Here is a 22,171-nt window from a genome sequence, read left to right on the forward strand (position 1 = left end):
TTACTTTGTAAGAAGTATATTAGGGACGCTAGGGGAGGGATTATTTATTTCTCATTTAAATGAAGCTTGAAAATGCTATGAATTCATTCAATCCCTTGGGTCTGACTGAATCCATAAGAAATGTCCATTTAGCTTCTACTTGCAGGAGAATTTTATCCCAGTTCCCCCCTCTAACTGGGGGCTTAACCACTTCCAGCACCTGTACCTTAAGTTCTCTAGGGTCACCGTCGTGGCTACATGAGAAGTGATTTCCCACTGGGGTGTCTCTTCGATGCCTTATATCAGCCAGATGTTCCTGTACCCTATTTTTCAATGTTCTAAATGTTTTGCCTACATAGTTGACCGGGCACGGACAACTCAACACATAGACCACCCCTTTCGTGTTGCAATTTGCCCAATGCTTCAGGGGAAATAACTTTTGATTAGTGGCACTCACACAGTGATTACCCCTTTTAATATGTGGACATACAATGCATCCACTACATGGATAGGTACCTTTTGCTCCCGTTTTTAACCAGGTCTCCTGGTTTGTTTCTGGTTCCAAATTGCTTCTAATGAGTCTATCTTTTAAATTTCTACCTCTTCGATATGTTATAGAGGGATCTTCTGGTAGCACTGCCGCCAGTGTCTTATCTGCCCTCAGGATCTCCCAATATTTTTGGAAAATTTCTCTTACCTCCCTCGATTTAACATCATAGTTGCCTATTATTCTGAGAATCTCCTCTCCATCCTGTTTAGGTTTTGGAATCAATAGTTCTGTCCTAGGGCTATTGAGGGCCCTATGATAGGCTTTTTTCAGGACTTTATTGGGGTATCCCCTTTCCCTCAATCGTTGTCTTAACTCCATAGCTTTAGTTTGAAATTCCGAAAGACTTGAGCAATTGCGCTTTACCCGTAGGTATTGTCCTGTCGGTATACCCTTCCTCAGGGGGAGAGGGTGATGACTCTCCCACCGAAGAAGGGTATTTGTGGCTGTCTCTTTCCTATGAAGCGTGGTCTCAATACTGTTATTAGTTGTCAGTTTTATTTTAATGTCCAAAAATTCAATTTCATATTGACTAATCGTGTGAGTAAATCTGAGATTAAATGCGTTTTTGTTCAGACTTTGTACAAACTCTTCAAATTTGCTTTTGGATGACGTCCAAATTAGCAGGATATCATCTATAAATCGTATCCATAAACTGATATGTTGTGTCCATTCAATCATTTCGTCTCCGAATACGGTTTGGTCCTCCCACCAGCCTAAATATAGATTAGCGTAACTGGGGGCGCAGGGGCTCCCCATAGCTGTTCCACGCTGCTGGTGGAAGGACCTCCCCTCGAAGACAAAATAGTTTTTAGTAAGGACAAATGACAGCAATTGGATGACAAAATCATTGTGTGGAGTGTATTGAAGTCCCCTAGTTTTTAGGAAGGACTCAGTGGCTTTAAGCCCCAAGTCATGTGGGATGCTCGAGTATAGCGCCTCTACGTCCAAAGACGCCAAATAAGACCCTTCCTCAAGCACTAACCCCTCGAGTCTTCTCAGTACATCCAGTGTATCCCGTACATATGATGGTAATGAGTATACAAATGGTCTAAGTACTTGGTCCACATATTGACTTGGGGCTTGCGTCAAATTATCCACTCCTGACACAATTGGTCTTCCCTTCAGTGGGGGGTACCCCTTGTGTATCTTGGGAATAGTATAAAAGCATGCTGTTTGTGGCATGTCTGGTTTTAGATATTCATATTCAGCATTACTTATCAATTTCTCTGTTTTAGCTTCATTCAATATCTGTAACAGCTCAGCACTAAATTTTTTTGTAGGATTTTCCGGCAGACGCTGATAGCATTGCCTGTCATCTAGTAGATTGAGGCACATCCTTTTATATTCATCCCTGGTCATCAATACAATGTTTCCCCCTTTGTCCGAGGGTTTGATGACCAGGGAGGAATCCCGCTCCAAGGTTCTTAGTGCCTGTTCTTCTGCTCTAGTGAGATTTTGTAATACGCTGGACCTGGGGTCCAGGGATCTCAGGGCTTTTGTTACAACATCTGTAAACACTTCTATATTGCTATAATCTCCAATAGGGGCTGGTCTTGTACTCTTTTTATGTAGTTTAGTGAATGGCCCCAATCCTTCACCCAACGATGCTTCTCTTGTTAGATCAACCATGTTGTGAAATAATGGTATGTCCTCTAATTCTAACCCCATTTCTCTACTTTGTTTATGATCTTGTAGAAGGAAATATTTCCTCCATTTCAATTTTCTTGTAAACAAATTTAAATCTTTAACCCATATAAATGGGTCGAATTTTACTGTGGGAACAAAGGTGAGTCCTCTCGCTAGTAAATTCATTTCAGCCTCACTTAGTATTTTCCCTGATAGATTTATAACTTGCAGATCTTTTGAAGTGTTTGCACTATGTGTTGTGCTTACTGTGCCCTGTATATATATATACAGTGGGGATCAAAAGTTTGGGCACCCCAGGTAAAAATATGTATTAATGTGCATAAAGAAGCCAAGAAAAGATGGAAAAATCTCCAAAAGGCATCAAATTACAGATTAGACATTCTTATAATATGTCAACAAAAGTTAGATTTTATTTCCATCATTTACACTTTCAAAATAACAGAAAACAAAAAAATGGCGTCTGCAAAAGTTTGGGCACCCTGCAGAATTTATAGCATGCACTGCCCCCTTTGCAAAGCTGATACCTGCCAGTGTCATGGATTGTTCTCAATCATCATCTGGGAAGACCAGGTGATGTCAGTCTCAAAGGTTTTAAATGCCCAGACTCATCTGACCTTTCCCCAACAATCAGTACCATGGGTTCTTCTAAGCAGTTGTCTAGAAATCTGAAACTGAAATAGTTGACGCTCACAAAGCTGGAGAAGGCTATAAGAAGATAGCAAAACATTTTCAGATGTCAATATCCTCTGTTCGGAATGTAATTAGGAAATAGCAGTCATCAGGAACAGTGGAAGTTAAAGCAAGATCTGGAAGACCAAGAAAAATATCAGACAGAACAGCTCGCAGGATTGTGAGAAAAACAATTCAAAACCCACGTTTGACTGCACAATCCCTCCAGAAAGATCTGGCAGACATTGGAGTTGTGGTACACTATTCCACTATAAAGAGATACTTGTACAAATATGGTCTTCATGGAAGAGTCATTAGAAGAAAACCTCTTCTACGTCCTCACCACAAAAATCAGCGTTTGAACTTTGCAAATGTTTCTATACAAGGGTAAAGATTTACTGTAAAGAGTGCACACCACAGGATCAATATTCATATAAGTAACATGTTTTATTTTATTAAATATCATATAAAGATGAAAAAAAGACAGAAAGAGCTAAAATCAGTTAAAAGGCTCTTAATTGAGCAACCTCTACAACATGGGAGAGGGGCCATGAACCCCCTTCTCGCCAAAGTCCCGTCCCTCTATAATACAATATAATGGCTCAGACAGTGGTGCTAACTAATAAGATAATACACATACAGCATCAAACTATGTCACCGAATAAATAATCCTAACATCAAATGAAAAAGGAATACACGATGTACAAAGAGAAGATATATAAATGCATATCACCAGTGCACAGCAACCACAGAACAAAGGAGCCGAAAAGATGGAAAGCGGGACGGGACCCCTAAAGCCCCACGCGTTCCGTCACCGTTTGTGACTTCCTCAGGGGTGTTCTTGAACTTTGCAAATGAACATATAGACAAGCCTGATGCATTTTGGAAACAAGTTCTGTGGACCGATGAGGTTAAAATTAAACTTTGGCCGGAATGAGCAAAGGTACGTTTGGAGAAGAAGAGGAACAGAATTTAATGAAAAGAACCTCTGTCCAACTGTTAAGCATGGTGGTGGATCAATCATGCTTTGGGGTTGTATTGCAGATAGTGGCACAGGGAACATCTCACATGTAGAAGGAAACATGGATTCAATAAAATGTCAGCAAATTTTGGATGCTAATTTGATGCCATCTGTAAAAAAGCTGAAGTTAAAGAGAGGATGGCTTCTACAAATGGATGATGATCCTAAACACACCTCAAAATCCACATAGAATTACATCAAGAGGTGTAAACTGAAGGTTTTGCCATGGCCTTCACAATCTCCTGACCTCAACATAATTGAAAATCTATGGATAGACCTTAAAAGAGCAGTGCGTGACAGACAGCCCTGAAATCTCAAAGAACTGGAAGACTTTTGTAAGGAAGAATGGGCAAAGATACCTCAAACAAGACAAGACTCTTGGCTGGTTACAAAAAGCGTTTACAAGCTGTGATACTTGCCAAAGGGGGCAGTACAAGATATTAACTCTGCAGGGTGCCCAAATTTTTGCAGACACCATTTTTTTGTTTTCTGTTATTTTGAAAGTGTAAATGATGGAAATAAAATCTAACTTTTGTTGACATATTATAAGAATGTCTAATCTGTAATTTGATGCCTTTTGGAGATTTTTCCATCTTTCCTTGGCTTTATGCACATTAATACAAATTTTTACCTGGGGTGCCAAAAACTTTTGAACCCCACTGTCTGTGTATATATATATATATATATATATATATATATATATATATATATATAAAGAAAAAGCAGCACACCGTCAGAATAAATGAAGATGGGTGCAATTCAGTGGGAGACCCTGGTCACGGAACTCCAAACTTCAAGAAGGTGAAAGAACCCTGCAGCACTCCAAGATGTGGTAAAAAAAACTTGTAGAAAAGTGTTTATTCCATCAAAAATGCAGAAGGCAATGTTTCAGCTGCTAACATACAGCATATCTCAAGCTTGAGAAAGGCTGTATGTTAGCAGCTGAAACGTTGCCTTCTGCATTTTTGATGGAATAAACACTTTTTTACAAGTTTTTTACCACATCTTGGAGTGCTGCAGTGTTCTTTCATCATATATATAAATATAGTCTCCCCAGAAAACAGCACTCCACAAAAACAGCAATACACAGGTGCACAAGGTAATAGGTCTGGGTTAGGGTTCCTCATTGATGCAGCTTACAGATGAACAATGTCACTCCAATATGGTGAAGAAAAAGTGATCCTTATTCACACAAATGTGAACATCATGTTTGTGTGAATAAAGACCACTTTTTCTTCACCATATTAAAGTGCCACTGTTCATCTATCTATCTATATAATTATTTTTCACCTATGTCTATATACTCAATACTATATACTCGATACAGTAGATGATGTATGCTTTCAGTCTGCTTTTATCATTTCAAAATAAATTCCCTTAATCACAATGTAGAAGAAATACCCAGCTTCCTGGAAATACATTATGTATAGATTATGTTAAATATTGACGTAAATGTTAACCCTTACACTATTTGATGTACAAAATATGTTTTCTAGTAAAATTAAAGATTGTACGTCTTCCAGAAGAATGACAGTACAAAATCACCTTGTTGTAGGCACCATTCATAGCAAAATCGAATTGAAGCTCATGGCCCCAGTGTCACATTCATTACATGATCCTGCACCTACCATTTGTCATTTATTATGCTGGTGTGGTAAAGAGGTCTGTGTGCCCCTAAAATGGCTCCATGGCTTAGGTGTAAGTGATATCCCTGCTTTCCCTCCAGTAGTGTACCTCCAGCTTTACATTGCATTTATATTACCATGAACTCCCCTATATCAGCTTAACTAAGAACAGGTCAGATTACCTTCCATCATCAGAGGGGTTGTCCCATCAGCTCAAATACTTATACCATATTAACGTGACCTAGCAGAAGATGACCTTTTTGAATTTTTCTTTTAGCCAGAAAAAAGCACCAAAGAAAGCACCCTGGAGTACTCTGCACACCCTTATATTCCATGGCCATTCAAAGATTTTTATAGATGCCAATGGGTCTGCAAATGGGTTCACAGGAATTTGACATGAAAGGGAACCCCTTTATCATTCTCATGCTGAACCACAAGTCCTCACTGGTTTCTGCCAGCCCACCAGCCTTGACTGATAGATCTCTTTGTATGCCTGTGCAGGAGGAGATCTATCAATAAAGCCTTGAGGGGTTGAGAGAAGCCACCAAGAACTGCTCTGATAACTCATGGTAAAGGCAGCATGATAGTGATTATAGGTTCTTGCCTACATATTTTAATCAGGGAATAAAAAGTCATCAATTCATAATATTTAAACTATATTTTGAGTTCAAAGTGCCCCGTTTACTTGTCTAAAGTTTTGATTGGTCAAGGTCTCATTGCTGAGACCCCCTCCAATTATTAAAACGAACAGGGAGAAATTCACACTTAAGCACTTCACTTCCCAGCTCACAATGATCTTGTTCTAGCTTTACTGGACAGTCCCATTATCTATTGGACTGTCCAGTAAAGTTGAACAGAGATTGCTGCAAGCTGAGGAGTAAAGCGGGCTACTGCACCCTTCTCTTTGCTCATTCTAGTGACTGTGGGGTTCCAGTACTGAGGCTCCATTTGATCAAATTATTTGACTCTGTGACATGTCTCTAAGACTTGTCACCAGTTTTTTTTAAAGGACAAGGACACTTTAACCTCTTAAGGACCCAGGACGTACAGGGACGTCCCCGCACCGTGGGCTTTAAGGACCCAGGACGTCCCCGTACGTCCTGGCGTTTTCCGGTCTCTGCCGCTCGCCGGGCAGAGATCGTAACCGGATGCCTGCTGAAATCCTTCAGCAGGCATCCAGGGCAAACGCCGAGGGGGGCCATGTAGGCCCCCCATGTCGGCGATCGCCGCAAATCGCAAGGGAAATCGCCCTTGCGATCTGCGGCGATACCAGGTTGATCGGGTCTCTGGGACCCGACCGCCCGGTAATTTCGCATGATCCCGGCTGTCACAGACAGCCAGGTCCATGCTAAAGTATAGAAGCGAGGTGGCAAGCCTGCCACCTCCTCCTATACCCTGCGATCTGTCGGTTAGTTAACCGACCAATCGCAGGAGGGGGGGCGGTTACTTCCTCCCGTCCTGCCTGGCCCCTTGAAGTCCGGAGAGGACGGGAGGAAGACCGGAGGACACGGCGGGGGACGGGGGAGTGCTGGGGACCGGCCCCGGTACTTACCTCGTCCCTGAAGACCCGGATCCAGACGATGAAGGGTCTTGAAGGGACGATGAAGGGACCCTGTAAACTACAACTCCCAGCATGCCCAGACAGCCCTTGGGCATGCTGGGAGTTGCAGTTTTGCAACTTCTGGAGGTCCACAGTTTTTGGACCACTGTGCCCTTCCAGATGTTGCAAAACTACACATCCTCAGCATGCCCTTACTGTCCAGGCCTGCTGGGAGTTGTAGTTCTGTAACATCTGGCCCTTCAGATGTTTCAGAACTACAACTCCCAGAATGCCTGGACAGTTTTGGCATACTGGGAGTTGTAGTTTTGCAACATCTGGAAGGGCACAGATTGGGAACAGTCCTCCAGATGTTGCAAAACTACAACTCCAAGCATGCTGGGAGTTGTAGTTCGGCAACATCTGGCGCTAAAGATGTTGCTGAACTACAACTCCCAGCATGCCTGAGAATGTTTGGGAGTTGTGGTCTTGCAACAGCTGGAGGCACACTGGTTGGGAAACATTGTTTCCTAACTCAGTGTTTCCCAACCCGTGTGCCTCCAGCTGTTGCAAAACTATAACTACCAGCATGCACTGAGACTGTGCATGCTGGGAGTTGTAGTTTTGCAACAGCTGGAGGTGTCCCCCCCCTGTGAATGTACAGGGTACATTCACATGGGCAGGGGCTTACAGTGAGTATCGGGCTGCAAGTTTGCAATGCAGCAAATTTTGCGCGGCATCTCAAACTCGCAGCGGGAAACTTGCTGTAACCCCCACCCGTGTGACTGTACCCTAAAAACACTACACTACACTAACACAAAATAAAATAAAAAGTAAAAAACACTACATATACACATACATAAAAATGAAAAACGTCTGGTACGCCACTGTTTTCAAAATGGAGCCTCCAGCTGTTGCAAAACAACAACTCCCAGTATTGCCGGACAGCCGTTGACTGTCCAGGCATGCTGGGAGTTTTGCAACAGCTGGATGCACCCTGTTTGGGAATCACTGGCGTAGAATACCCCTATGTCCACCCCTATGCAAATCCCTAATTCAGGCCTCAAATGCACATGGCGCTCTCAATTCAGAGCCCTGTCGTATTTCAAGGAAACAGTTTAGGGTCACATATGGGGTATCGCCGTACTCAGGAGAAATTGCCTAACAAATTTTGGGGGGCTTTTTCTCCTTTCACCCCTTATGAAAAGGTGAAGTTGGGGTCTACACCAGCATGTTAGTGTAAAAAAAATTTACTTTTTACACTAACATGCTGGTGTTGCCCTATACTTTTCATTTTGACAAGAGGTAAAGGGGAAAAAAGCCCCCCAAAATTTCTAACGCAATTTCTCCCGAGTACGGAGATACCACATATGTGGGCGCAAAGTGCTCTGGGGGCGCACAACAAGGCCCAGAAGGGAGAGTGCGCCATGTACATTTGAGGTGATTTGCACAGGGGTGGCTGATTGTTACAGCGGTTTTGACAAACGCAAAAAAAAAACAACCCCACATGTGACCCCATTTCGGAAACTACACCCCTCACGGAATGTAATGAGGGGTGCAGTGAGAATTTACACCCCACAGGTGTCTGACAGATCTTTGGAACAGTAGGCTGTGCAAATCAAAAATGTTGTACAGCCCACTGTTCCAAAGATATGACAGACACCAGTGGGGGGTAAATGCTCAATTTACACCTTGTTACATTCCTCAAGGGGTCTAGTTTCCAAAATGGTATGCCATGTGGGGGTTATTTTGCTGTCCTGGCACCATATGGGCTTCCTAAATGCAACATGCCCCCCGAGCAAAATTTGCTCTCAAAAAGCCAAATATGCCTCCTTCTCTTCTGAGCATTGTAGTTCGCCCGTAGTGCACTTCAGGTCAACTTATGGGGTACCTCCATACTCAGAAGAGATGTGGTTTTTTTTTACGTATGCAAAAGTCTTGAAACCCCTGTGGGGTATTAAGGCTCACTTTATTTCTTGTTACGTTCCACAAGGGGTCTAGTTTCCAAAATGGTATGCCATGTGTTTTTTTTTTTGCTGTCCTGGCACCATAGGGGCTTCCTAAATGCGACATGGGGTTACTATGTTTGGGGGGTGTTTTCTGCTATTAACCCTTGCAAAAATGTGAAATTTGGGGGGAAACACACATTTTAGTGAAATTTTATTTTTATTTTTTTACATATGCAAAAGTCGTGAAACCCCTGTGGGGAATTAAGGCTCACTTTATTCCTTGTTACGTACCTCAAGGGGTCTAGTTTCCAAAATGGTATGCCATGTGGGGGATTTTTGCTGTTCTGGCACCATAGGGGCTTCCTAAATGCAACATGCCCCCCAAAAACCATTTTAAAAAAACGTACTCTCCAAAATCCCCTTGTCGCTCCTTCGCTTCTGAGCCCTCTACTGCGCCCGCCGAACACTTTACATAGACATATGAGGTATGTCCTTACTCGAGAGAAATTGGGCTACAAATTGAAGTATACATTTTCTCCTTCTTCCCCTTGTAAAAATGCAAAAATTGGGTCTACAAGAACATGCGTGTGTTAAAAATGGAGATTGTGAATTTTCTCCTTCACTTTGCTGTTATTCCTGTGAAACACCTAAAGGGTTAAAACACTGACTGAATGTCATTTTGAATACTTTGGGGGGTGCAGTTTTTATAATGGGGTCATTTGTGGGGTATTTCTAATATGAAGACCCTTCAAATCCACTTCAAACCTGAACTGGTCCCTGAAAAATTGTGAGTTTGGAAATTTTGTGAAAAATTTGAAAATTTCAGCTGAACTTTGAAGCCCTCTGGTGTCTTCCAAAAGTAAAAACACGTAAATTTTATGATGCAAACATAAAGTAGACATATTGTATATGTGAATAAAAACAAGCAGAGAGCTTCAAAGTTAGAAAAATGCAAAATTTTCAAATTTTTCATCAAATTTTAGGATTTTTCACCAAGAAAGGATGCAAGATACCACAAAATTTTACCACTATGTTAAAGTAGAATATGTCACGAAAAAACAATCTCGGAATCAGAATGATAACTAAAAGCATTCCAGAGTTATTAATGTTTAAAGTGACAGTGGTCAGATGTGCAAAAAATGGCCGGGTCCTGAGGTGTAAAATGGCTGGGTCCTTAAGGGGTTAAAGAACAGATGGTGAGCTGACGTCATCTTAGAAATCCCAAAGTACTTAATAAAAACCTCTCTTGAGGTACTTTTTATCTGTATCTTCACAAACCCTCTGTAGATAACCCACTAGCCCCTGTGCTGATTGACAAGTATTAACTGTGAAGGTCATAGAGGAGGATTGTGTCAGGTCAGGGCTTAAACTAAAAGTTAATCAGAGCTTTAAACTAAAGAAGTAAATTCCTGGAATCCAGATCCGATAAAAACATAGAAAACATTATAAACAATTCTTTAAGGAGCCAGAGGCCTATATCAAATTGGATAGGTAAAGTCACTACAAATTCTAAGGATAACTATTCACATTGTTCCATGGATACTATACCAGTCTCGTATGGTGCAGATTTAGGATGAGAAGTGACAGCTTTTGTCTAAAAATAAAACTAGCTTTCCATCCTGCACAGTGTGAGAAATCCTGCTTTCTTCTTTATTGACACCTTGCTAAGAAAAAGCTGCAGCTTCCCGATAATAAAAACATGGCCACTGGGCTCATACATTGAAAGATAGATGACTATTCCAGTTGACAAGTGTGGCACTGTTTTTATATTCTTGGACAATGCCTGAAAGCCCTCAGGAGTTCTCTAGGTTAAAAAATCTACAGTTGCTCAATATGTGCAATATATTTTAATGAATAAAAAATAAAATTCACAATCTATGAGCCTAAAGTCATGAGATGGTATTACATACCCCTCTTGTTACCAATTGTCCTAGCACAGTACAAACCACTGGCAGAAGACAGTCATATCAGGATATCAGTATAAAGGTTATATGGTTATGGAAACTACTGCAAGATATGACTAATGCGATTTTCTCTTTTGCTGCTTTCGAAACATTATGCAGGCAGCAGCATCAAAGTCATCGGATTGAGGTCCGCCCTGCCGGAACATTGATAGATTTGGTGGAATTATAGTAAATGAGGCAGAGCAGTGGAATGTAGACTTGAAATCATCTGCATCCCTTTGCCCAGAATTTATTTTGAGTCACAGTATTGGATGATGTTATGAAAGTGAAAATTGCTCATTTCCCTAATAGATAAGATGAAGCAGAGGAACAATAGCTGATAAACTAGATAATGTATTCTGTCAATATGTAATACTGCAAGGAAATCATCTGAGATGTCAGAGGAGAGGGGTCTCATCATGATCACTCAGACGAGACATAACAGAATGGCGGTTATTTTAGCATTAGTCTCTTTAGGTTTTAGGGATTTTTTTTACAGTATATCCCTTTTTACCTGCAAAGGTAGCAAGCAAGTAGTAAACATGAAATAAAAGATGTTTCCATGTTTATTCTTCACTTAAAGCGTACCTTTCAGATCCCACAAAAAAATTTAACATTTTACTCAGTACCTAATCCTGACTATGTACCTATAGTTTTGATGCCTCTATCACCTATATTTATTATAAAAATACCTCTCTTCATTAGCTCACAGTGTTAGAAATCCTCTCAGGGGAAGGGGACGTGTCCCTCCCTTGTGGTGGTGGGAGGTGATTGGTGTGTCTGCTCATGCAGCCTTGTCCATGACTCATCTCTTGTCCATTAATCATGGACATGTCTGATGCTGTTGCAGGACCAGTAGGTAAGGGGACCCCTAGTGGGGATATTTCCAGGAGCCATTTTCTTTATTAAATAAAAAAAAAAAATGTGATCAACTTTAATGGTCTTTAATTTCCATCAGTAACAGCCTATAAAAAGTTTCAGTAACTGACAGTGCCCATTTAACAATGTTTAGGCCAAGCACATATTGCTACCTGTACCAGGTTTTGGCTATCCAGGCTGTCCTTGTGTGCACCATTCTGTGTGCACCATTTACAGTTTAAATTTTTTTTTAGTAAAAGGTTTTTTGGAAGTTTTTGACTGTTAAAGACTACCTGGACATGCAGCCATACCCATCATGGTAGCTTGGCCCTATTTATTTCCTGTGAATGTGCAATCAATGTTTTTGCCTCAGAAGACCCCTTTGACTGTAGCTGAACAGGTCAAGAAGCAATGCTTGTGTGCCAACATTACACAGGCCCTTCTTGTGAAAAATCTAATCTATACAGATGTATACAGATGTTACAGACCAAAGAGAAGAAACAAAAAAGGAGTTCTCAGGTGTTTCTAACAGCTGCAAGGTCTGCCATGGTATCCCATAAGCCCCTGGTTGTGTTATATTCAAGGAAAACATCCAAGGGCATATGTGCCATAAAGGCAGTACTTGCAGCCCCTGAAGTACCCTAGGAGATTTCTTCTATGGCCTGCAACATCAGTATACCTAGGATTTGGCTTAAAGGGGTATTCCAGTGGAAAAACTTTTTTTTTCTTTTTCTTTTTCAAATCAATTGGTTCCAGAAAGTGAAACAGGTTTGTAAATTACTTCTTTTAAAAAATCATGAGTAGAAACAAATCTTTATAGCAAACCTCTCCTTCTCGGGACAGTTCCTGACACAGACAGAGGTGGCAGCAAAGAGTATTGTTGTCAGACAATGTGAGACTTTTCGATAATGCAGCCAGTTTGTAAGCCAAGTCAGGACTGGAGTAGATGTGCACATAAGTTAGCCCAGTTGCCCCTAACTTTGCAACACACTAAAAAGTCGCACATCATAAATGCCTGACCACTGCAAAAATTCTACTCAATAAATGTCTACCATAGCAAAATACCAAGAACACATGTAAATAAAAAGTTGCACAAAAAGTCGGAAAAAAAAGCACTGCACCAAAAGATTGCACTAAATATACCCTTCAAAAACAGAGTAAAATGCTTCATAAATACCCCCAATGTATTTGTGTAGTTTCATTGTATGTTGGAGCTGTAGATCTTTCTCTGATGTGAAAAGATCGTAATAATAATAAGCCTGTTTTATTCACTGACTAGGAATCTTCTTATGTGTAACAGAGCCGGGAACAGTGTTGTGTTATGTAAATGTCTGAGGAGAAATAAGTCCAGTGAAAACTATTATAGCTTCTGTCCCAAATTTCTACTGAAGAGTCTATGAGGGGCATTTACTAATCTTTTACTATGTAGTCTGGTTTTTACCCTGTTTTTTTCTACTTCATTTTTGACTATGTGCAACAAATTTACTAAATTGTTGCACGGCATTAATAAATTTGGCACACATAGGCAAAAGTGGGAAATTTACTTCATGTAGTAGAAAAAATAGTCTGTTCCTTTTTCCTGCTGTCCAAATAGGTTTGGCTGCTAGGTTTCCTTCTGGATCTTTTGTTTTTGAGTTTTTTTTTTAGCTTTTTCATCACATCTAAATAATTCAATAACTACAGTGGTCCCTCAAGTTACAATATTAATTGGTTCCAGGAAAACCATTGTAAGTTGAAACCATTGTATGTTGAGACCATAACTCTATGGAAACGTGGTAATTGGTTCTAAAGGCACCAAAATGTCATCCAAAATAGGAAAAAGTGACAAAGAAAAATAAGTAGATAACTAATATAGATAAAGCAAATCCTTACATATAAAAGTAATAAAGATCTGCTGGGAGCTGTAAATCACTGTCTATGTCAGTGTTTCCCAAGCAGGGAGCCTCCAGCTGTTGCAAAACTATAACTCCCAGCATGCCTGGACAGCCAAAGGCTGTCCGGGCATGCTGGGAGTTGTAGTTTTGCAAAAGATGGGGCCACCCTGCTTGGGAAACACTGGTCTATGTAGAGGACAGGAGCTTCTTCAGGGGTCCTGTACAGTACAGGCAATGTCCCAAACAAGTAATGGAGTCGCCCTCACCTGGTGTCCAAAAGAGCAGCTAACCCTGATACAGGTAAAGTGTACAGAACATGTCATACCAGACACCAGTCAGTGCATACACTTTAGTAATACAGGGGTTTTACCAGTGAATGCCCATTTTGATTGGTTGGTTCTTCCAGCCATTGACACGTTTTACAGATCTGGACTGTCTGTAGCATTGTATGTTGAGTCTGGTTTCAACTTACGATGGTCCAGAAAAGACCATTGTATGTTGAAACTATTGTATGTTGAGGCCATTGTAAGTTGAGGGATCACTGTAAATTGTAGTCATGGCTCAGAAGTGGTAAACGGCGTTTAGTGTGTGTGTGTGTTTATTAAATTTTTTTAACACAGTTTTTTTTCTCCCTAAATGTACTTACACTTTTTTTTTTTTTGGTTACTTCTTCTACAGATCTGTGTATCCTGTGGACTCCTTTGGATTCGGTGGACTACTTCGATGACCAGCGTTTTTCTTTGCTTGATGTTAATAAAATGGTTAACGAGGGCTTGTGGGGGAGTGTTTTTTGTAATAAATTTTTTTTTAAACCTGTTGTGTTTTATTTTTATTTTACTTTACTAGACAGGCTTAGTAGTGGAAGCTATCTTATAGACTGAGTCCATTACTAAGCCGGGGTTAGCGTTAGCCACAAAAACAGCTAGCGCTAACCCCCAATTATTACCCCGGTACCCAACACCACAGGGGTGCCGGGAAGAGCCGGTACCAACAGGCCCGGAGCGTCAAAAATGGCGCTCCTGGGCCTAGGCGGTAACAGGCTGGCGTTATTTAGGTTGGGGAGGGCCAGTAACAATGGTCCTCGCCCACCCTGGTAACGTCAGGCTGTTACTGTTTGGTTGGTATTTGGTTGAGAATAAAAATAGGGGGACCCTATGCGTTTTTTTAATATATTTAATTATTTATTTAAAAAAAAAAAAACAACGCATAGGGTCCCCCCTATTTTCATTCTCAGCCAAATACCAACCAAACAGTAACAGCCTGACGTTCCCAGGGTGGGCGAGGACCATTGTTACTGGCCCTCCCCAGCCTAAATAACGCCAGCCTGTTACCGCTTAGGCCCAGGAGCGCCATTTTTGACGCTCCAGGCCTGTTGGTACCGGCTCTTCCCGGCACCCCTGTGGCATTGGATACCGGGGTAATAATAGGGGGTTAGCGCTAGCTGTTTTTGTGGCTAGCGCTAAGCCCAGGTTAGTAATGGACTCTGTCTATAAGACAGCTTCCACTACTAAGCCTGTCTAGTAAAGTAAGAAAAAAACACAACAGGTTTTAAAAATTTTTTATTACAAAAAACACTCCCCCACAAGCCCTCGTTAACCATTTTATTAAAATCAAACAAAGAAAAACGCTGGTCATCGAAGTAGTCCACCGAATCCGAAGGAGTCCACAGGATACACGGATCTGAAATGAGAAGAAAACAAAAAAAATGGGTTAGTACATTTATTATCACCTGCTCACACATCTCCCGCCCCGCACGACTACAACTGCCAGCATGCCCTTACAGTAAGGACATGCTGGGAGTTGTAGTTGTGTGGTGCAGGAGATGTGTGGGCAAGTGACAAGCTTGTCCCCTGCCCCCAGCTGCAGGACTACAACTCCCAGCATGCCCTTACAGTAAGGTGGGGCGGAGGCCGGGCACAGTGTTTCCCAACCTGGGACTTGTAGTTTTGCAACATCTGGAGGCACCCTGGTTGGGAAACACTGTTTTAGGCCAGTGTTTCCCAACCAGGGTGCCTCCAGATGTTGCAAAACTACAAGCCCCAGCATGCCTGGACAGTCAAAGGCTGTCTAGGCATGCTGGGAGTTGTAGTTTTGCAACATCTGGAGGCAACCTGGCTGGGAAACACTGGCCTAAAACAGTGTTTCCCAACCAAGGTGCCTCCAGATGTTGCAAAACTACAAGTCCCAGCATGCCTGGACAGTCAAAGGCTGTCTAGGCATGCTGGGAGTTGTAGTTTTGCAACATCTGGAGGCAACCTGGCTGGGAAACACTGGCCTAAAACAGTGTTTCCCAACCAAGGTGCCTCCAGATGTTGCAAAACTACAAGTCCCAGCATGCCTGGACAGTTAAAGGCTGTCTAGGCATGCTGGGAGTTGTAGTTTTGCAACATCTGGAGGCAACCTGGCTGGGAAACACTGGCCTAAAACTGTGTTTCCCAACCAGGGTGCCTCCAGATGTTGCAAAACTACAAGTCCCAGCATGCCTGGACAGTCAAAGGCTGTCTAGGCATGCTGGTAGTTGTAGTTTTGCAACATCTGGAGGCAACCTGGCTGGGAAACACTGGCCTAAAACAGTGTTTCCCAACCAGGGTGCCTCCAGATGTTGCAAAACTACAAGCCCCAGCATGCCTGGACAGTCAAAGGCTGTCCAGGCATGCTGGGAGTTGTAGTCTTTCAACATCTGGAGGCACCCTGGTTGGGAAACACTGGCCTAAAACAGTGTTTCCCAACCAGGGTGCCTCCAGATGTTGCAAGACTACAACTCCCTGCATGCCTAGACAGCCTTTGGCTGTCCAGGCATGCTGGGAGTTGTAGTCTTGCAACATCTGGAGGCACCCTGGTTGGGAAACACTGTTTTAGGCCAGTGTTTCCCAACTGTTTTAGGCCAGTGTTTCCCAACCAGGGTGCCTCCAGCTGTTGCTAAACCACAACTCCCAGCATGCCCGGACAGCCAAAGGGTGTCCAGGCATGCTGGGAGTTGTAGTCTTGCAACATTTGGAGGCACCCTGGTTGGGAAGCTTGCGCAACTTACCGGCTTCCGTAGGATCCAGCGCTGCACGACACTACCGCGCGACACTGCCGCGCGACGATCTCCGACAGCGATCGTCGCTGGAGCCTCGGAAGAGTAAGTGAACTTCTTCGCCGGTCCCCTTCAGCTGTTTAGTTTTGCAACAGCTGGAGGACTACAGTTTACAGACCACAAACCAGTGGTCTGCAAACTGTGGCCCTCCAGCTGTTGCAAAGCTACAACTCCCAGCATGCCTGGACAGCCAATGGCTGTCCAGGCATGCTGGGAGTTGTAGTCTTGCAACATCTGGAGGCACCCTGGTTGGGAAACACTGTTTTAGGCCAGTGTTTCCCAACAAGGGTGCCTCCAGCTGTTGCAAAACTACAACTCCCAGCATGCCCGGACAGCCAAAGGGTGTCCAGGCATGCTGGGAGTTGTAGTCTTGCAACATTTGGAGGCACCCTGGTTGGGAAGCTTGCGCAACTTACCGGCTTCCGTAGGATGCAGCGCTGCACGACACTGCCGCGCGACGATCTCCGTCAGCGATCGTCGCTGGAGCCTCGGAAGGGTAAGTGAACTTCTTCGCCGGTCCCCTTCAGCTGTTTAGTTTTGCAACAGCTGGAGGACTACAGTTTACAGACCACACACCAGTGGTCTGCAAACTGTGGCCCTCCAGCTGTTGCAAAACTACAACACCCAGCATGCCCGGACAGCCAAAGCCTATGGCTCTCAGGGCAGGAGCCTGGGCTGACATTACAGTGCAGCCGCCCGGGCTCCTCATACGGTCTCCCCGCTACCCCCCTTGTCTCCCGCCCGCGCCGCTCAGCTCCCGCTGCTACAAGACTACAACTCCCAGCGTGTCCTCACTGTAAGGCCCTGCTGGGACTTGTAGTCTTGCAACAGCAGACAGATGGGAGTTGTGTGGCGCTGGCAGGTGAGAGGGGGGGGGGGGATATAAATCACTGCAGTGTCCCGGTAGCGCAGTGAGGGTAGCGGGGAGAAAGTATGTCGGAGCCCGGGCGGCAATAGCTTTTCCTGCTCCATGTTGGAGCTGGAGTAAATTTAGTAAATTTTTATGGCCGTTGCGACAGTTTATTGCGCAACTGCGACTGTCTCAGTTAATAAATTCCTGACCACTGCAAGTCAAAACTGAAAACTTGCGTAAATTAAGCGGGAATTTTTTTTTGACTTTCTAGCTCTTGCTAGGGAAAGTCGCACAATTTATAGGGTAGGCGCAATTGCGACGATTTTGTGCCAAAAATAGTCAGAAAAAAATGACTAAACCCCTTAGTAAATGCCCCTCTATGTCCTGTGGGAGGCATCTTAGTCACCATCTGAGTCACAGCACAACAGGTTTCCTCCTAAATGTGACAGTTCTTTGTTATAGAAATAAGATCCTCTATAGAAATGTACATGTGGCTGAGCTGTGCCTGTGGAGCTTTCGGCCTTCTCAGACCAGAGCAATCCCTATACAGACTGACTTTTCACCCAGTAACCTTTCACCTAGTTTAGGGAATGGTTGCAGACAAAAGCCACTACAAAGGTCTGTTTGTGGTCCTTGGGAAATTTCACTAGGTTACCCTAGATAACTTTCCCATGTTACCGTAATGGTTCAATTTAGACTTTATATAGTTTCTTCCTGTAATGTGAAATGTTCCAAGCAAGCCTCATAGGACTAATAAATAAAACTATAGATACATATTTATATATGGATTTCTATAGATTATTATTGTAAATATATTTAAGTTTAGACATTAATGAGTAACATTGAAAATGCATTGAATTACTTAACATACTGATCCTAAGGTATAACGGGTGTTAGAGTCCAGAGCTGCATTTACAATTCTATTAGTCGTCATTGAAAATAGATGGCAATTTGTTGTTAATTAAATCTCTATAGCATGCGTCAAGTGGGAGTTGGAAGGCCCATGTATACATTGTATTGTCAGACAACCATGCTCAAATGTATCACCATCCCATTAACTTCAATGCAGTTTTGTGTGGATTTCAGAAGAAAAAAAAATGATCATATTGATTTTCTTCAGAATCAGGAACCATATTGTGCATGGGTCCTATTGAACAGATAGAATTAATCTGATGTAATGTGAGGTGTTCATTTCTTTCATCAATTGATAAATATTGTTTTTGTTTATTACTTTGGGCTTTATCCTTATAGTTATTTAACTATTTGCTACCTACAGTACATATAGTTTATAATGTTTGTATGTCTCTGGTTAGTTTGGAAGTGATGCCAAGGGTTGCTCTGTGTAAAGTTGACTGTCTTTGCCCTGAACCCAGTAGTCTCACTTAGTGTCGTACAGGGCACATGATTGTCATGAATGAATGAGTAAAGATGTCTACTGAGTAAATAAATACTGGATGGTTTTGGAAGCCTGATAAATGACCCTAATATGTGTATTGGTGGCAAAGTTGGCATGCACAGTGTGTAAACAGGAAGAGCTGTTTTACAACTTTATTCTATTAAGGAGACCAGTGTAAGATTTTACACATGCCATCAAGGCCACATGGCCCAGTGAGGAAGCAAAAACATACTATATATATCAACTGGTCAGCCAAAACATAAAAATCTCCTACCTAACATTGTGTAGGCCCCTTTGTATTACCAAAATAGCTCTAACCCTTTATATCATGGTCATGGACAAGACCTGTGAACATGATCTGTGGTATTTGGCACCAAGACACTATCAGCAGATTCTTTGTCAGCGAAGTTTGATCTTTCTAAATCTTCTATATATTTGTCTTTTAGGAACAGTTGAAATGTTGTCGCTGTGATTCACGAGAACCCTTTACAGCAGTGAGTCATCGGATTATTAATTTGGTCTCCCCAATTGGTCATCTTCGTTGGTGGCAATCTGAGAATGGTAAGTTCTAAGGAGTTGCTATTTTCTTGTACTCAGCTATACTCGTATTTTATGATGGCAGGCCATTGGACAGAGATTTTCCTTTAAATAACCCTAAGAATTAAGCAATTTATCAACCATACTTTTTATCTAATTAGTATTTTTTTCCTGAAACAAATTGGAAACCTTACTCAAAAGTTAAAATTTCTTCAGTTTTGATTATTATTATTTTTTTTTTTTACCATATCACAGAATATTTAGCAAGACAAGCATTTTTTAAAATCCTTATTTTACTGAACTGTCCCTTAGATGTAAAAAATGTACACCCCTGGGGCCCTCACATGGAAAATGGAGGTCTGTTAATCCACAGTCCCTGACTTGTGGCAGACACAGTGTCTAGGAAGTTCATCGGAAGAGGCCTTTACAGTCAAGTTTATGGGAGTTAGGGAAAAAGCTGATTCCTGAGCCTATATTCTTCTAATAGATTAGAGTTCCAGGTGGAATTTTTACATATTAGTTATTCATGGCTTATCTATTCCCTGAGGGGGGTCACAGGCAGATGAACCCTTATATTTGATATGTCCGAGGAAGTCAAATGGACAAGTGTCTTGATGAGACAATTAATTGAAAGAAGTATTTCCATGTTAAAGGGAATTATTCTTTTATTGAGTTGTCTAATCAAGACGCCTGTCCATTTGACTTCCTATGGCATATCCAGGGTTCATCTTCTTGTGACCCCCTCAGGGAATATAAATAAGTAATAATGGTGGACTTATTATGACTTTTCATGTGATTTACATGTTAGTCCATATGTTACAAACAGTGCCATGTAATGCCCCATATATATGGCCAGAAAAAATTTACCCATGCAATATTATATAAGCTGATTGTTGGACACCTATAACTAGATTCATTACGACAAAAGCCCTTAAGAGAACAACATACAATTATAAAGGGTCAATCTGTCATACTTATATCGCTAAATTCTTCAAATAGCCTAAAATTATTCATAAAAAGCAGCATAGTTGTTGGCTGTATGTAAGTCTGTAATCTCCATAGTTAGTTTGTCACTCCCGATAATTCAGTAAGTATGATGTACTTTATTCTCCACACAGGAGTCGAGTCTGTTTCTCTGCAATTTGACTTGAACAGGAAGTTTCAACTCAATGATGTCACTTTGGATTTCAGGGTAAGCCCCATGTTAGACACAGCAGACATGTGATGACAGGCAGACATGTATATCTTTACCATACATTCTAAAGATTACTACTTCTATTCAACAGTAGATATATTAAACACATGTAGAAATAAGTGTCCCATATATTTTAAACTCATTCTCAGTCTGGCTCTTTCCCAGAAACAACATTATATACTCACTGCCCTACTTTGTGACACATAGAAGCAAGTAAAAGATGATCATTTGTGAAACTAATAAAACACAGTCCTGATTCAAGGAAGACAATGATATAATGGCTGCCAACATTTGCTCTTTTTATTTTCTCTTTCGCTTGGTGCCCACTTTTTTCTTTAACAGCCTCTCCTCCTTTCATTTGATCCTGATAGAGTCCCCGGCCAGCTGGCATGCTGATCGAGCGATCTTCTGACCTTGGAAAGACTTGGCAGGTGTATCAGTATTTAGCTTTTAACTGTGCTGCCTTATTTCCAAACATAAGACAAGGCCGACCCCAAAACCTTGAGGATGTGCGGTGTCAAGAGCTCCATGGGAACCCAACACATGGAGGCAAGGTAATGGTAGTATCTGTTTACTTGTGGTGAATATATTGTGGCATTATTATGATATAAAATATATAGTAGAAATTGGATTATTTTCATAACAGTTTTAAGTTTTCTAAAGCAATGTTGAATGTGTTACTATTCAGAAAAATAAGCAAAATATACATTGGGTTATACTATATATAGTGTTATCTAGAGCTAATAAACATTGTCACACATTGCTATACTATGAAAGGGCTTAATCACACTACGATTTGTGCCTCCGAGGCACCTATATTTCAGGAAGATCCCAAAAATGACATGTCAATGTATCTATGCTTAGACAAGGTCCTACCCATTTTAATGGCCTTAGCAAAGTCAGCTAGTTCAGGTCATTTTCTAATCGTGTACAAGTTTAACTTGGATTGAGAAGCTTGGTTTGCAGCACTTTTCAATCCAAGACTATCTGACTGCTCATGAACCATTGAAATAAATGAGGCCTGTGCATGTTCGAGTACTAAAGGCAATCTCATATCAATGACTGGAAACTAAATAGATTCCATGGGGGAAATTTATCAAAACCTGTGTACAGGAAGAGTGGTACAGTTTCCCATGGCAACCAATCACCTTGCTTCTTTCATTTTTAAAGAAACCTGTAAAAAAATGAAAGAAGCAACCTAATTGGTTGCCATGGGCAACTGCACCTCTTTTCCTCTACACAGATTTTGATATATCTCCCCCCATATGTAGATGTGTTTTAGCACAGAGTACCTTCTAGCAGTCTACATTTGAATAAATTATAAAAACAAACCTTGCCTATGTTCTTGGAGGTCCATGGCGAAATAAATACATACATACAGCCAAGAGCATGGATTACTATATCGCATCCATTGCAAATGGTTAAATGACATAAGCATAACTGAGCATAAATATAGCCA

The 22,171-nt window shown here is 41.7% G+C and overlaps 1 protein-coding gene across 3 annotated transcripts in view; it reads left to right on the forward strand.

Annotated features, from left to right (window-relative positions):
- The window catches only part of LAMB3 (laminin subunit beta 3), a 134,200-nt gene that overhangs the window by 69,957 nt on the left and 42,072 nt on the right, over positions 1–22,171 (forward strand). For all 3 annotated transcript variants that reach the window (XM_056557943.1, XM_056557940.1, XM_056557942.1), the window contains exons 4-6: positions 19,427–19,541; positions 20,636–20,709; positions 21,084–21,266. In XM_056557943.1, coding sequence (XP_056413918.1) covers positions 19,427–19,541; positions 20,636–20,709; positions 21,084–21,266 — 372 coding nt within the window. The remainder of the gene's footprint in view (positions 1–19,426; positions 19,542–20,635; positions 20,710–21,083; positions 21,267–22,171) is intronic.

The sequence above is a fragment of the Hyla sarda genome, chromosome 2 (assembly GCF_029499605.1).
Source record: "Hyla sarda isolate aHylSar1 chromosome 2, aHylSar1.hap1, whole genome shotgun sequence".
In the NCBI taxonomy this organism is placed as follows: domain Eukaryota; kingdom Metazoa; phylum Chordata; class Amphibia; order Anura; family Hylidae; genus Hyla; species Hyla sarda.